Here is a 17815-nt window from a genome sequence, read left to right on the forward strand (position 1 = left end):
GGGGTAAGGAATTATACTCAGCTAAGAATGCTTTCTGCTGCAAGTGTCCAAAAGACCAAGGGTGATTTAATTCAAAATGATCTGGTTTCCCATATAAGAAGTTTGGAGATGCATAGTTTTAAGACTCTTGTTTAGCTGCTCAGTAATGTTAGGCTCTTCATCTGGTGGTTCTGCTCTTCTTAGAATGCTGTTGGCCTTTTATCTTTGCCTCATAGTTGCAAGATGATTATCACAGTGTTAAAAAATCAGGTCCATGTTCCATCAAGAATCAAGGAAAGAGAGTAGTGCCAATCATGTCTTTTTTAAAATAAAAAGTAAATGCTTTCTTGAATCCATTCCCCCCCCTCTGTCCTCACCTAAGCGCTCGCTTGCTCTCTCTCTCTCTCTCTCTCTCTCTCTCTCTCTCTCTCTGTATATATATATGATAATTAAATAGCTAACTACAATAAAGTACAATAAATGATAGAGGAAATACTTAACTGTAATGTGGCACAAATACTTGGGCTGTTGGTGCAGGAGTGGAGGGGCTGGGATGTAAGGAAAGGTTCCTTGGATTAAGTAATGTTTAAGGTGAGATGGAAGAGATAAGTAAGAATTAGCCAAACTGAGGGCACTGGGATAAGGGTGGGGGTGAAAACAGACAAGCTTTTCTTTTTTCATCGTAGGTAGCAGACAGTGTGAGGTTGAAGAAACCAAAGAAAGAAAGTAGGGCAGTTTCAAGTAGCCTAGTAGATGAAGTTCTGAACATGGGGTTAGGAGTTGTCCTCTCGACTTAGTTCTGCCCCTTGTGAGACACTGAGATGATGGGAACTTCACTTAGAGGCACAAGGACTCGGCTGAGATGTGTTTCCTGGTTACTAAGCCTCCCAGTTTGTGCACAACAGCCATAGTCAGCTCATATTCTCCTGTATCATGTGTCCTAGCATTTTGGTGTTTTGTAGTCAGGATTACAGTTTAAAACCACTGTTTAGCATATAAAGGGGTACCTCAGGGCTCTGAAACCTAAAGACCTTTTTTCCCCCTTCTGGTAGAACTGTATTCTTTATTTTAAGGGGTCAAATTAAGTAAACATCTCTGTGTCTTTTAAATCTAAACATTTATTTATGACTAAACTAATACTACAACTAGCAGGAATTTGAAAAGTCCAACACTTCTTAAAAGATTCCCATTGGTTTAGAACTTACCTCTTCTTGTATTTGCTTGCTTTTCAGATAATTAACTCTTCTCTTTGGTTGGAGCTATTTAGCACAAGATTCCTCTGTAGTTATTCCAAGTAGAAGGTTATAAATGTTTTTTAAAATTTATACTGCATATACTTGAAAGTGTCATTTGGCCCACTGACAGGCTGTGCCAGCATAATTTTGTTTTAGTTGGGAATTAGGTGAACTGTAGTTGGGCCAACAGTGAATCATAAAACCTGCTAATTAGAGCTGGAAAATATTTTTTTGGTGGTGCCCTCACTCCTATGTCATGTCTTGATAAATTCTGATCTGATTATTTGGACTCAGTAACAGAGGGATAGTGTTGCCCTTGTTATCACTTGATGCAAATATACTTATTGGAAAAAGTAAGAATTCCCAATGTTTAAATCCATCTCCTGGTGGGTGTTTTATCATACTCAAAGATAGCTTATGTATTTGTCAAAAAAATGTGCACATCTCAAAAGCAGGCACTGCTTCCTAACAGTTCTTCCTAGTTTTATTCTCTGAATCTCTTCTATATTCCACAATAAAAATCCAAATTAACACCTATTTTTCTTGAAAAAAAACTTTTATTTAATGGTTTAAGCATAGCTCTATGTGGTAAGCAATAAAGGGAAAAATATTTGAAAGAATGGATCATCTTTCAGGGGTGACAGTTGGTGTTTCAGCACCTGCCTTTACACCTGGGAGGCAGCGATCAGGTTAAATCTCCATTGTTTTGTTTAATGGGCAAGATTTCATACATAATCGGGTCTTGCTTTTGTCTTTCACTTCATCTATACAATAAGCCAGCAAGACCTTTTCCATTGGAAGTGAGATAAGTTGAAAATTTGGTCACAATTTTATAATGTTGGTATGCTTTGAGAAGTGATGAAAAATGCATTCACCTAGACTTAGGAAAGATTTATTATTTGTCCATTGTTTTAAGAAAAACAAAGAGGCCTGTCTCTTAGGCACTTAGAATCTGTTCTCAATGCTTTTAGGTAATCACTCTAGTTCCTAACTGGGATATCTTCTTCTTTTATGGGTGAACAAATTGTAACCCCCACCACCTTTTTGTACTTTGCTCTGTGATATTGCAGCAGAAAAATTCAAGTGTGACCTAACAGTTTTGAAATGCCTAAAATGAAATTTTTCATAATAGAAGTAACATTAAACTTTACTGGATTTAGCAAATGGAATCTAGTTGTAGAAGTCAAAATAATGACCTCAAATTCATGTGACTTATTCCTCCAAATATGCTCTTATGTTGACTATATATTTGATACATAGCCTTGTCAGATGCAACATAGAATGGTAAAATTCTCCAAAAGTGTCTTTTCCCATCTGTTGTCTCAATTATTGTTTCCACAAAGATTTTGCTCATGTTTAGTCTACAATATTCACTAGGTATGAAATCAGGGTGCTCTGCTTACAGTTTCATCCAAACTCATTTCATTTTTTTCCAACTTTTATCCCTTCACTGAGCCTTAAATACTGCCATTCCTTAAGATTCAGTTTTTTATCTTCTATTATTATTATTACAATCTTTTCTTTTTTTTCTTCTTTTTTTAAGAATTTGACTCTTCTGACTAACAGAAGAGTTCATTCTCTTTCATTTTTTTTTTTTTAACTTTATCTTATTTATTTGTATGTGGTGCTGAGGATCTAACCTAGGGCGAGTGCTCTACTGCTGAGCCTCAACCCTAGCCCCAGGCAAGCTTTTTAACTTGCTTATTACTTTCAGGGTCTCCTTCAGTTGTCACTTTCACAAATAACTCCTAAATGCACACATTTCCAGTTCTAACCTCTGTCCTGATAACTTGCCTTTAGCATCTAATTCTCTGTTGGCCACGTTTTGAGACAGATTGCCTATAGGAAGCTCTTACTATATTTCTAATAAATGTACTTTTTTGCTGTATGCAGGTGTTGCTGGGACTCAAACCTTTGTCTTTGTGTACATCACTGAGCTATATCCCCAACCCAATTTCTCTCTAATCAAGGACACTGAAAGAATGTCTTGCTCAAAAACAAGTTGGTGTGTAAGAGATATTTGTGCATTGAGGCAAATCAAATTTCCATTTTCCATTACATGAGCCGTTATTTCTATACATTAAACTTGGTCTTCAACTTTTAGTGCCTAGCTTTAAAGAAACCCTTATCTGATTGTGCTTTACACTTTTCAGTCTTCCAAATATTTCATAACATCTTGAACTTCAATAGGGTATTTCTACATTATATTTATAAAATTCTAAAAACGATGTAAATTTTAAATGTTTCCTTGATCTATTCGCCATTACCCTCTAACAACTGCTCTGGAATGATGAGTTAGCAAACCGTGATGAGTGCCACACAGGTTCCTAAAGGTTGGTGATAAAGTTGGACTTTCAACACAAGGGAGTATTTACCAAGTCAAACGCCATTGATTTTTGTGTTAAGACAAAGAAGTTTAAATTAAGATCCCAGAATATTTGGTAAATTCTAGCTGGATTCGGAGATTCTGGTTATTCTAAGAAACTAGAATTAAACTGCTCAGGACTGAAGGGAATAGCCCAAATTATCTTTTTCCTTTCCATAAACTCATAAAATCCCAGGCGAGCTGGTCGATGGCCCTGAAGCCAGCTCCGGAGGACACTTCCTCATTCCTTTACCCCGAGCTCCCGGGGAAGCCGTGGCTTTCGGGGTGAAAGGGGTACCTAAGTACCCCGCGAGGCGAACAGCGGGGCTAGTCAATATAAACCGGGGTCTGGTTGGCTTTTTAATTGGGAAGCAGACACGGGTAATATCAAACCACGGGGAAGTTAACCACTTTGGAAACGCAGTCGGCTAGACACCGTCCCTGGCGACTCGGGCGACCCGCCTTCCGGGCCCAGCGCGCCTCGTGGGGACCGGGGGCCGGAAGGGCGCGGCCGGGGGCAAAGAGGGCGGGGACCGGGGGCGTGTCCCCGGGGAGGCGGAGACAACATGGCTGCCCCGAGCGCTTGGAGGACCTAAGAGGCGGTGGCCAGGGCCACGCCCCGGGCGGGAGGGCCGCTCTGTGCGCGCCCGCTCTATGATGCTTGCGCGCGTCCCCCGCGCGCCGCGCTGCGGGCGGGGCGGGTCTCCGGGATTCCAAGGGCTCGGTTACGGAAGAAGCGCAGCGCCGGCTGGGGAGGGGGCTGGATGCGCGCGCACCCGGGGGGAGGCCGCTGCTGCCCGGAGCAGGAGGAGGGGGAGAGCGCGGCGGGCGGCAGCGGCGCTGGCGGCGACTCCGCCATAGAGCAGGGGGGCCAGGGCAGCGCGCTCGCCCCGTCCCCGGTGAGCGGCGTGCGCAGGGAAGGCGCTCGGGGCGGCGGCCGTGGCCGGGGGCGGTGGAAGCAGGTGGGCCGGGGCGGCGGCGTCTGTGGCCGTGGCCGGGGCCGGGGCCGGGGCCGTGGCCGTGGACGGGGCCGGGGCCGGGGCCGGGGCCGCGGCCGTCCCCCGAGTGGCGGCAGCGGCCTTGGCGGCGACGGCGGCGGCAGCGGCGGCTGCGGCGTCGGCAGCGGTGGCGGCGGCGCCCCCCGGCGGGAGCCGGTCCCTTTCCCGTCGGGGAGCGCGGGGCCGGGGCCCAGGGGACCCCGGGCTACGGAGAGCGGGAAGAGGATGGACTGCCCGGCCCTCCCCCCCGGATGGAAGAAGGAGGAAGTGATCCGAAAATCTGGGCTCAGTGCCGGCAAGAGCGATGTCTACTACTTCAGGTACCTCCCTGGGGGCGGGGAGGGGGGCACGGGGTCAGGCCGAGGTCAAGGGTCAAGAGCTGGCCAGGTCCGGGGATGCAAGATGGGAGCAGGGGCCCCAAGGGTATGTGGCAAGGACAGGCAGGCCTGGTAATGGAAGGTGTCTGGAACCCTTGGGTGAGATTGACCCTAGCATAGTGAGAGGTGGAGTCTGAAAGGTAAGGGTGTCTTATGTCCAGGCGTCAAGGAAGATAGTTTTGAAGAAAGGGTTACTCTAGCAGGGATGGTTAGTACACTGAAGGGTTAAAAAGAAGGTGTAATTCATCGAAACTATAAAACACAGTCACCGTTGGCTCTTGTCCCAGCCTGTCCTAGATTCATCATCACAAGAGTTGTTTAATCATGCACATGTAGAAGAATTAGCTGTCTACAGGAACAAGATTTCAGTACTTGGTGGCATCCAGGAAAGTTTCATATGAAGTAGCCACTTAGAATGCCTGAAGTTTTTTGGAGCTCTTTGGTGTTGCAGAACGTGTTCTCTTTTGACATCGGAAACACTGTATTGAATTGTTAGAAGCCTAGACCAGCGTTTGCCCCCCAGGGAACATTTGGCAATGTCTGGAGACATTTATGCTTCTCACACCTGGGGAGGGACTGCTACTGGCATCTAGCGGATAGAGGCCAGAGATGCTATCCTTTAAAGCATATGCCAGCCCCCGCAATAAAGAATTATCTGCCCCCAAAGGTTGAGAATTCTGGTTTAAATACTTAAGGGTTTTCCACTTTAATGTAGTCTTGCAATCCTGTGGTCATGATGTTCATGTCCTTAGTTTGTCTAATAGTAAACTCAGGAAACTGTGGTTATCGATACTATTGGAATTATAAACAAATTTGTGGAATTGTATTATAAATAAGTTTAAGGAATTTTCTTATAAGCCTTTCCATTGAGAGAAGAGTATAAACATGTTGTATCCAGTGGTTTGGAGGGCCGTGTTTATGGACTGAAGCATGTTTCAGGAACGTGTTTGAATGTTGGAGCCAGTTAGCCATCTGAATAATGTTATGAAGGATTTCTCTTCTGTCATTCTACTGGGAAAATTTGTATATACATATAATACAATGTTTATGAATTGCAAGTACTCAAATAGATTTAAAAAAGTTACACAAACGTCTGTACATAAGTACATACAAGAATGAGTACTGTTGAGTTAGTGTTGATACTTTTTTTTGGTGGTGATTCCCGGGATCAAACCCCGGGCCTCTGGCATCTGTAGACAAGTGAACTGTCTGTTCAGTCCCTGAACATTTTCTTCATGGCTGTCAAATGTATGGATGAGTAGTTTCCATAAATTCATCTTACCCTTTTAAGTTAAAAAACTATAAAAAAGTTGATGCTGCACTAGAATTTATATTTTAACTTGAGACCACACATCTTGAAATCTGAAATGATAAAATGAAAAACTTTTAAAAACATACAAGTGATTAATTTGAATTTCCCTATGATTAAATATTTGATTTAATGCTATAAAAGTTTTTGTAGTTAAAAAAGTTTCTTTTCCCAAGTTCATTTGTTTCATGTAGTGCTATTCACAATTGTTCAATTTTATGTGTTCTTTCATTTATAGCACATTCTGTTTTCTAAGTAGGCAGTCTGTATAACCTTCTGTGAACTGTGGGCTGATGTAGGCAATTACATTTGACAAGAATATTCTGTGTCTGGGATTGAACTCCTTGAGGTCTAGTTGCAGTTGAGCATCTTAAACTTTCAATTTCACATCCTGTGGCAGTTCTCTTGGGATATAGTTTGTTTGGTTTTAGGGTGATGTATTTGTTCAAAGTAACTTTTGGTTATTGCAAAGTGTTTCTCTCCTCTCTTCCCTCTCAGTGCCCTCTCTGGGGGCACCATGACACATGCCTGTAGTTACAAATACTTGGGTGGTTGAGGCAGAAAATCTATTGAACCAAGGAGTTCAAGGCCATCCTGGGCAACATAGCCAGACCCTGTCTCTAAAATAACACAGCTATAACTTTGGGCTAGGGGGATAGCTCCATGGTAGAGTGCTGCCTAGCATTGTCAAGGCTCTGGTCTTGATCTCCAGCGCTGCAAGAAAATAGAAAGGTTGTTGTGCACATTTCAAATGTGGTTAAAACATTTTCTTGAGAGTGTTGTCAATTTTTTTGGGCGGGGGACAATGGGGATTGAACCCAGTATTTTGAACATGCTAGGCAAAGGCTCTACCACTAAGTTACACTGCCAGCCCTTTTTATTTTTCAGACAGCATCTTGCTAAGTTGAGCAGGCTGGCCTTGAACTTATGATCTTCCTGCCTCAGTCTCCAGAGTAGCTGAGGATTACAGACATGTGCCATCCTGCTCGGCTGTTAAAATTTTTATACAAATGTGGTAAATATTTTATGGCAGAAAAATATGATAGAATTGATTTAAAACAAACTTTCTAAGCAAATTAATCTTAAGGCAAATCAAAGACCATTTTAGTGATAATTACTGTATAGTCCTTTTTATGAGATGCTGCATAATAATTTTTTACTTGTTTATGCAAAATGGAAAGGACACATTGAACAGAGTTCTGTTACTTGTGTTTTGTTCAGGTTTAGAAAGAGAATTGTCTATAGTTTATTGACTGCCAACAGAGTCTTAGTCAGTCTCAGATTGTTAATACCCTATCTTGATTTCCTTCTGAGAGTTTACTTTCTGAAACAGTAGAATGATATGTAGCATGGTGTAACAGCAGTGTAGGAATTACTTTTACGTGTGACTTCAGCTTTCTGTGATGAATGATGATACTCACCTATTTATTTTAAAAGAGGACAAATTATTTTTCAACCCACAGTGTTGTGTTTTACACACTAGTGTCCCCATGTGCACCCCCCTCTTGAAAAAAAAACAATAGATCACAAAGCCTCTGTCATATTAAATAAATGGGTTTAAAAGTGAACTCTGTTGTTAATGAACACCTGCCCCCAGTTTTTCACACAGATTCTAATAATGGTATCCCCTGAATTAGCCTGCCCCTGGGGAAATTAATTTAAACTAATCTGTGCCTGTTAACATAGGGTGTGGCTGACACTTGTTAGTTGGACTGAATTTAAGCTCATGGAGAAAGCTTCATATTTTGGTAGAATATTTTTTGGTTGCTTCTTGAAATTGCCAAGTTCTAACAGGAGGGCATGGCTCTGGTTCCAGTTAAGCAATATCACTATGCCTTCTATTAGGATTCTTGATAGTGTTATGGCAGTTCATATATCATCCAAAGTTTTTTAAAAGGATGTGGCTTGATAAAAAAAATAATCAGGCCCATTGCTATAGTTTCTGAAAAAGTTCATTGCCGTCATTTGAACCCATCATTTGAAGAGTAATTTTCTAACTGGTCTCCTAGATCGTATCATTTCTAGTTTTGATAAGACTTGATCATTGGCAGTTTTGAAGTATTTTCCTCCTCATAGGATCCTTAAATAACTCTTGCTTGCCTTTTTTAAAGTCACATCTAAACTTGTGTTTTAGAGTCTAGGTTGTAACTGGGGGTCATGATAAACTGTTACAGTTGCTGTCACAACATATCCTCTGTTTGGATATTGAAAGCATAGTAGTAAACATTTTTGATTCTTAAAAAAGTTATGATGCGTTTGTACAGAACACTTCTCTGGGGGAAAAACGGTCCAGTGGAACCAGAGAATTAAAGTAAATGAAGTGAGCATAGGCATAAGAAGAAAAATTTAAAAAGATTTTGCATTCTTGATCTGGAAAGAGGACTCAGATTCAATTGAGGTCTATAAAATCATGAGTGATCTTAATAAAAATAGGAGCATAGGAAAGGCAGCAGAGCCTAGGAATTGAGGGACATGGAGGTGGTATTCCAACTCCTCAGTGATGAGTGGTGCCACCTTAAACAGTTGTAAGATGGGTATGATTGTTACCTGTACCTCATATAAATTTGTAGATCTTTTGAAGCTTTAGACATATTTAAGGACTAATTAAGAAAAAACAATTCTTAATAGCTAACCCCAGTTGTATGGATTGTACATATAAATAGGTTTAAAATTTGTAGAGGTATATTACACTTGTTATTAAAAACTGGTATCATGCTTTGAAGGTCTGAGTTCTGAAACATCAAGGATGTCTAAGTCTAACCAAACTTCCATCATTTCTTTTGTGTTTAAAAACAAAAACAAAAACCCAAACAGTCTTTTTGGTAATATTTGTAGAAAACTGGTTGAATGGACCAGGGGAGTGAATGTGACCGTTGTTACAGTTCTTAAATATCTTTATTATTAAAGTCATGTTAGATTTCAGTAAAAAGACTTCCCCCATGTTACGTATTGAACATCTCTAATCCAAAAATCTGAATTTGAAATGCTTCAAAATCTGAAAATTGCAGACAACGCAATATAAGTAGAACTTTCCATGCCTGGCTGCTTATGATAGATCACAGTCAAAATGCACTAAAATTATTGCATAAAATCACCTTCAGGCTCTATGTATAAGGTGTTATGAAACAAATTAATTTTATGTTTAACCTTGGGTCCCATCCCATAAGTTTGTCATCATTGTATATGTAAATACTATAAAACCTGAAAAAAAATCTGAAATTAGAAATACTTCTGGTCTCTGGCATTTTGGATAAGAGATGCTTAGCCTGTATATTCTTTTGTTTATTTATTTTTAGTTACTGGGGATTGAACCCAGGGGCACTGTACCATTGAGCTATATCCTTAGCCTTTTTTATTTTTGCTGAGGTAGGGCACTAAGTTAGTTGGGTTTCTCAAAACTGCTGAGTCTGGTTTCCAACTTGGTGATCCTCCTGCCTCAGCCTTCTGAGTTGCTGTGATGACAGGTGTGTGCCACCATGCCTGGCTAGCCAGTTTATTTTTCCTGGTTATTCCTTTGTAGTTAAACCCGGCACTTACTGGATTACTTTCATATTCATTACCGTGGAACCTGTGGTTTTCTCACATAGCTGTCTTCCTTCCCCGTAAACACGATACTGAACACAGAGATGCTAAATAAATGTTTATCTATTGATATTGCACCTCAAATTTTGTAAAAACAAGCCTTAAATGACTTCTTAGTTTTTGCTTTATTTTTATTGCCTATGATGTTGGGATGAAATTTGTTAAGGTATTTTATTATTTCTTAAGATTTTTGAGTTTTTAATTTTCATCATTAATGTGAGGGTACAGTAGAAGGAGTTTTTTTCTGGAATTTTGAATATTTGGGATATTGTGAAAATGGCAAATGGGATATTCATAGTACACAGATACAAAAAAACAGTATGTGTATAGTATATTAGCATAGGGTCTTGTGTGCCTTAACTATGTATTGTGTGTCACACTTTCTGAATTTTGTCAGTTATTAGTACTTTTATTAGAATTATTTTACATGAATTATATTGGATTTTTGTATATCTAGGAGGCATGGGTACAATTACTTCCCTTTTACAGATGGGAAGTTTGCACAGGGCAGTGAAGTAATAAGCTGGAGGTTATACTGCAGGTAGAATCCTGAAACAGGTGTTTTAACTTCAGAACTCAGAACTCTTAACTACTTTTTTGTGCTGTTGAGAATAAAGTTCTCTACTCATATTCTCAAACATTGCAACACCTCATGTCTAATCTATTTTATTGAGCTTGGTGTGCAACTAGAGTAATGTAATTATTTACTATCATACTTGCATCCTGAAGATGGCAAATGATAAATTTGATAATGAAGCCACTGTACCAAAGGATAACCTTCCAGCTTTATGTAATACTGGAAGAAAACAATGAAAACTAGTAGTATATTAACATAATTAAAGAAACATTCTGGGTAATATAAATGATCAGTTTGTTCAGAAATATTTTGTCTCTGATTTATGTTAGGAGTAACGCTATTATTTCTCAGATATTCAGATAGGCAGCACATGCCCTAAGGAGCAAGCTGTAGGTTTTCATTTTAAAAGCTTTCATTTAAATTAGAAAAAAACAAATTGTTGCTTGTAGACCGAATTTAGCTTCATCTCATGATAGTTTTATATGGTTGCTGAAGAAATTTATTTACTGCTTTCAGAGTTGAGATAAAGTTGAAATGTACCATAAGGATCTTTTTTTTTTTTTTTTTTTTTTTTTGGTACTGGGGATTGAATTCGGGAGCACTCAACCACTAAGCCACATCCTCAGCCCTATTTTTTATATTTAGAGACAGGGTCTCACTGAATTGTTAAGCACCTCACTATTGCTGAGGCTAGCTTTGAACTCATGATCCTCCTGTCTCAGCCCCTGCACCCTCAGCTGCTGGGATTACATGTGTGCACCACCACGTTTGGTTCCTAAGGTCCCTAAAGATCTTTTAAAGGGCGCTTAACAACTGAGCCACATCACCAGCCCCTTTTATTTTTTATTTTAAGACACTGTCTTACTAAGTTGCCTAGGGCCTTGACAAATTGCCAGGGCTGACTTTGAACTTGTGATTCTCTGTATTACAGGTGTGCACCACCATACCTGGCCTAAAGACTAATTTTTAGACAAGTTTTGTAGTTGGAGAGAGGAAAGGAATCAAAATATTAGTTATGAGCTTGTTTAATTATACAAAGTTTGGCATGCTTTTGTTTTATTCCTCTTGATATTGTATGTATGGTTGAAGCTTGGGTCCAGAAATGAAAGATACTGGTGTGGTGTGAATACTTCTCCATTAGCTATACCAGCACATCTTTTTGTGATATGCTAGAGGAATTTTTGTTGAGATGCAACATTGCCATCTGTCCTACATCTGATTTTTAGAATCTGACATGCAAAAATCTCACCTGCCACAATACCCGCAATACCTGTATTAGAGGAAATACATAGCTCAAAGGGAACTGATGCATATGCATTCTAAAAATAATCTCCAACTGAAATTGATAGATGATTTTTAAAAATTACTTTTAAAATTTTATTTGTAAGATATAGTCATTTTTAAAAGGGGAGAATCTTTTTTTTTTTTAGAAAGAGTGAGAGAGAGAGAGAGAGAGAGAGAGAGAATTTTTTAATGTTTATTTTTTAGTTTTCGGTGGACACAACATCTTTGTTGGTATGTGGTGCTGAGGATCGAACCCGGGCCACACGCATGCCAGGCGAGCGGACTACCGCTTGAGCCACATCCCCAGCCCGGTATAGTCATTTTTAAAATAATTTAATTATTGGAACAAAAGCGGTGGTTTGCAAAGTGAAACTGATTTCAAAATTTTTTTTAGTGAGGATAATAATTCATAATTTTTAAAATTATCTTTGGGATCTTCTAAAGACCTAATAAGCTGTCAATTCTTATTTCATGGACTTGTTGTTTGGCCTGAAATTAATACCCCTTGTATCTCTTCCTTATTGTTCTTTGATTTCCCTGAGCCATTTCCATTGAGAATTGAGTGGGAAATTTATAAAGGGAATTTTTATTTAATTTTATCAGAACTTCTCAAAATTAAATTTCCAATGAAGGAAAATAAGAAGTATGGAATAGAATAAAATTTAAGTGATATCTGGGATCTCATCATTTGGCTGTTTTCATTTTCTTTATAATATAAATTCAAACTCATTAGTTTGGGATAGTGATATAACTTAACTCTATGTGGATATAATATAAAATTTAAAAATAAGATAAAATATAAAAATCCGATTTTAAAATTGAATGCTTATTAGCACTTGTCAGGTTTATTTATTTTGGCACTGGGGATTTAACACAGGGGTACTTTACCACTGAGCTCCATCCCTAGTCCTTTTTGGTTTTTATTTAGAGACAGGGTCTCACTAAGTTGCGGAAGGCCTCCCTAAATTGCTAAGGCTGATCTTGTACTCACGATCCTCCAGTCTCAACTTCCCGAGGCTGGGATTACAGGTATGCACCTAACGTTTGTTAGGAAGTATTATGAGTGATTTACAAAAGTGAGATGATGAACAAATCCTCTTTCAAAGTTTTTTTTTTCTTATTGAATGCTGTGTTCTTTTTCCATTGTTCTTTTTATGCTGCAAGTATTCGCAGAGCAAGGAAGAATATCCTTAAAATTCTTTTTAACAAGGCTTTGTTGGTTTTAAAAAACCTTTCTCAGAGGCTGTTGGAGGACCCCCTGCAACATGTCATTTTGAGTGTAATTCTGTTAATGCTTACATTTGCTGTAATAACTAGTTAGCACATCTTTGTCATCTACCAGATTCAGAACCTCCCTGGTTAGGGAGTTGGTTGGATTCAGTTTTGAATCTTCAGTATTTAGTGTGGTCCCTGGTATGTGGAAGTTTGGTATTATCTTGCTGAATGAAGCAAATAGTTAATATGTTTCTCTATTAAATCTGGAAGACTGGTGGGTTAATACTGGCTGTAGATGGGCTGTTCTGTGTCCCCTTGCTCTACCCAGCGTCTGCCTTGTGCCAAATCAGCTACACAGATATTGAGTAGCTGAAGTAAATGTTATTTTACTTTAAATTTGTGTGTTTGTAGTATTTATTTGTATTATTAGTATTTATTTATATTGTATATATGTAGATTTTTAGACATGAAGGGAGCTATAGAATTTTTTATTTCCTTTTTAATATTAGAAAGCATTCTTTTATTCTTTGCTTGAAAAGAATAAAATTCAAAAATTGCTTTTGAATTATTTTGGAGGATAATATTGCTTTTGCTGTAATTGTGAAGGTGCTGGTTATATATAGTATGTTAAAAGCGGAGTGAGCTACAATAAAATGATATAAAAATGAAGTAGAAGTGGATACACAAAATACATGTTGCAACTTTTTATTATTAGATTCCATAGTCACATATTTACTTGTCAAGTTAACTGCAGTCTCTAAATGCTTCCCATGTAATTGTGAACTTATTTGAGGAATAGTAGCCCTGATTTAGAATAAAGAATGGGGATTTTGGATTCAGAAGAGTGGGACTTGAATTGTGCTTTACTGTTTTAATGTGAACACGTTTTTAATTTTCTATAAACCTCTGATTCCTTAAATATAAATTAAGGGTAAGAATTCTGCATCATGGAGTTTTGAGATTAAATGAATACATGTAAGGCATTTAGTATGATTAGATAGATGGTAGATAGTCAGGTCCATAAAATTTTAGTTCCTTTTTCCTCACTTAATTTAACCAATCAAGTAGAAGCATGTGCTTAGTAATTGTGTGAAGACTTAACAGTATTTTATTATATTTTGAAGTGTGATTGTGATTAGAGCAAATTTTAGACTATAAACATTTTTCAGGGCTTTACAAAATAATACACTTTTTGTTATAAGCAATTTGTGCTCCATGTAGAAAATGTAGAATAGTATGGAGAAGAAAATGACAATCATTATAGTCCCCCAAAGAACTACTGTTAATATTTTAACAATGTTTTTCAGTCTGTTTTTAGATTCATTTGTCTGTGCATATATGTATATATTTTGTGTGTTTGTGGGGGGGATGCGTAGACACATGCTTTTTATTAAGGGAAAATTCATACATGTAAAAGTAGATAGGAAAGTATAATGAATTCCCCATTCTTATTCAGTTTTAACAGTTATCGACTCCTGGCAAATCTTGTTTTATCTCAACTCACCCCCAACTATATTTTCACATAATTCTTAAACATTTAATTTCTTCTGACATTTTTTTAAAATATTTATTTTTTAGGTGTAGATGGACACAACACAATGCTCTATTTTTATGTGGTGCTGAGGATCAAACTCGGGTCCCGGGCGTGCTAGGCAAGCGCTCTATCACTGAGCCACAATCCCAGCCCCTCTTCTGACATTTCTATGGCAGTGTCTCATCCCTAATTTAAAATAAACAGTATTTTTCTTTTTTATTTTCAGAAAACAAGAGCCTTAAAGCAGTGGTGTAAAATTAGTTAGTATCTGCATTTTTCATTTTCAGATTTTAGTCAACCTGGTTGTTTATTTTTTCTTATTAAACCAGATTTAGAGGTGACATAATTAGCTATAGTAATATACTCTTTGTAATTTTTGTCACAATAAGTGCTACTTTATGGAATGAAATGATATTGGTACAGAATTTGGTTTATTTCTTTTATATCTTATAAAATTGTGACTTCCTTGAACATTAATGTTGAAGAAAAAGAGGAATGCTATCACATCTTATCAGCAGCCAAATAAAGAAAGTTTTCCTAATTAATAATGTATAGTTTTCCACCTCCATCCCCACAGCCAAGGAAATTGTTTAATGATCAGATATACTTGTGCAAAATCTTGATATTTTTAAAAACCGCTTTCCTGTTTTCAGGGAAAAGAGCTTGCATGATTTTTAGTTTACATTAAAATATTTTATTGTAGAATTTGTCAAACGTATATTTAAAAGTAGAACTGTTCAAAACCATTGTGAACACATGGTCAATCTTACTGCATCCCTGTCACACACAATAAATCCACTACTCCAACCCACCCTTCACTATTTGAAGCAAATCTAACATCATACAATGTAATTCATAAAAAAGTACTTTAGTAGCTATCTGTGAAGGTAAGGTTTAAATTTGTGGAAGCTTTATAACTATATGGAACTCTATTGCAGAACTAGAAGAGAAACCAACATTTGCTTGCTGTAGGAAGAATTGACATTGCTTATTTCTGTGGAGAGTTTTTAGTAGAGATAGGATATTAGATGGAGATCTTGGATATTGGAGGCAAAATCATACCTTGTGGACCATGTAAAAGACCATTTCAAACCATTCAACCTATACAGGATAGAGTGAATAAAAAATCAGTATGGCTGAAGCAAATGTTACTAGGTAGGAGAAGTGGAAAGTAGGGTTGAATGGTAAAAAGGATGTCAGATGGAAAAGGATCTCAGTTGAATTGCTAAGATATTTGGCTTTCTTTTGCTAATGAGGTGAAGTTCCTTGAACGTATTTAATTATTTGCAGTATTGGCGTTTGAGCCCAGGGTTACTCTACCACTGAACTACATCCCTAGCTCTTTTAAAAAAAATTCTTACTTTGAGACAGGGTCTCTGTAAGTTGCTAAGGCTGGTTTTGAACTTAGGATCCCTCTGCCTCAGTTTCCCAAAATGCTGTGGTTGTAGGTGTGCAACGCTATGCCTATTTTTAGAAATTTAATTTTTAATCAATATATAAAAATTGTACATATTTATGGGATTATTTTATTTTAAAATTAAATTTATTTTAACTGATGACATGAAAACTACAATATAGATTATACCTACATTTTTTAAAATCAAATTTACATTGAAGGCTTTTAAAGCGGAACTGTGATCAAAGTGGTATTTTAGGAAGAGCAGTGTGGATAGCTAAGAATGGGAAGAGTCTAACAAATATCAAATCAGTTAGTCTGTCATGGTTATTTAGATCTGAGATGATAAAGACATGTACTGGGCAGTGGCAATGGAAATAAGGAATGGGCCCAGGGTGATTATTTAATAATTGATCTGGCATGGGAGGTAGAAATGACATAAGATAAATCATACAATATAAGAATAGATAGAAATATGTCAGAAACATAATAAAAAGGGGGCTTAGGATGGTCTATTTTAAAATGTACATTTAAAGGTATTTTAAAATGTACATTTAAATGTACATTTAAAGGAAAAGAGTTGTAAAGAAGGGAATGATGATATTTTAGTTTTTTTTCATTGTGTTGTGATTTTGATTTCTGTTCTTTTATTGATTTGATGGTTTTTCTGATTATAGGTTTTATACTTTAGTACAAAAAGATTATTCTAATTTCATATTTTTCATGTCTACTAAAATTTGATTTCTGGAGCCAATTATTAGTTAAAAGTTAGGGAAATCTTTTATTTGAACAGTTAACTTGTAAGCTAACAAGTACAGCTTAAAACATAAAAAGGTTAAAAAAATTAGAAAGTTGATGTTTCTTTAGTCTCAAATTTCCGAGGCTGTAGAATTTTTAGTGTTGGAACTTTTATGTTAAAGGGATAGTTGAAGACTGTCATTTCACATACACAAAGCAGGTCTTCTGAAGATACATTTTTTATGTCATACATCTGGCAACTTAGTCGTCTAGCTCAGGCAGTGATGAAGACAGGTAAGTCCACAGTGTGATTAAAAAGTATGAATACACTAAATTAAGGTGACTAGTTTAAGTATTCTGGTGTCTTGGTTGCATTTTTTTAGATCTGAAAGTTTGACATCAGATAAAATTTCTTTTTGAGAATTTGTATTTATAAAGATACCCTAAGATGGAGTTGGGTTTAAGAAATGCTTTAAACAGTTTAATTGAAATGAAGCAAGGTTCAGTGTTCTTATATGAACTGGAAAAATACAACTCAATTTTGATTTTCTATTAGTCCTTGTCTTTAGGGTATTTTAATAATGGGTAGCAGAAATTAAAGGTGTGATCACAAAGGTGTTAGTTCAGGAATGGCATATCAAAAGGGCAGTTGACAGGGAATTTTTCTATGTGGTTGAAAGTGAAACAGTATTTTATTACTGGGATTAGAAATAATCACTTTGGGCAGAGAAAGCTGAAAATGACTAATATCCTTCACCAAACTACTAGACTTAAAAAAATAATTTTCTCACATTATGAATTGATACTTTAAGAATAAGTAACAGTCACTTTTGTAAGTCCTGGTGTTTCTGAGATTGGGACCTAGAACAGTCATCTTAGAGGGCAGTTGGGTGGTAACTTAATCGTTCTGGGTCAGACCAGAGCTTATGTCCTCAGTTTTTGACTTCCAGGGTCAGTCTGCAGTTGTGCAGATGGTCTGTATCTCATGGGTAGATTTATTTTTGAACTATACCCTGGGTCTTGTGTTCTATTGCTTGTCTTCATCTCCTTCAGAGCAAGGTCTCTGGTCTTAACATTTCTTGGGGAAGCTAGGCTGACTCTTCTTAAAGAACTGAACAAAAGTTAAAGTAGTCATAGAAGAGAGGATGGCTAGTTCTGTTTTTTCTCCTCCTCCTCTTTTTTTTTTTTTGGTACTGGGGATGATTGAGCCACAGGAGTGTTTTACT

General features: G+C 37.6%; 1 protein-coding gene across 5 annotated transcripts in view; it reads left to right on the forward strand.

The window, feature by feature from the left end:
* The first annotated feature begins 4133 nt into the window (after positions 1 to 4133).
* Positions 4134 to 17815, forward strand: part of Mbd2 (methyl-CpG binding domain protein 2) — a 70617-nt gene continuing 56935 nt past the window's right edge. The window contains exon 1 of one of the 5 annotated variants that reach the window (XM_078030025.1): positions 4134 to 4897. In XM_078030025.1, the coding sequence (XP_077886151.1) occupies positions 4344 to 4897 (554 nt within the window). In that variant the 5' untranslated portion in view covers positions 4134 to 4343. The remainder of the gene's footprint in view (positions 4898 to 17815) is intronic. The other 4 variants (XR_013429551.1, XR_013429552.1, XR_013429550.1 and 1 more) reach the window with 4 other exon arrangements.

Source organism: Ictidomys tridecemlineatus, chromosome 13 (assembly GCF_052094955.1).
Source record: "Ictidomys tridecemlineatus isolate mIctTri1 chromosome 13, mIctTri1.hap1, whole genome shotgun sequence".
Classification (NCBI taxonomy): domain Eukaryota; kingdom Metazoa; phylum Chordata; class Mammalia; order Rodentia; family Sciuridae; genus Ictidomys; species Ictidomys tridecemlineatus.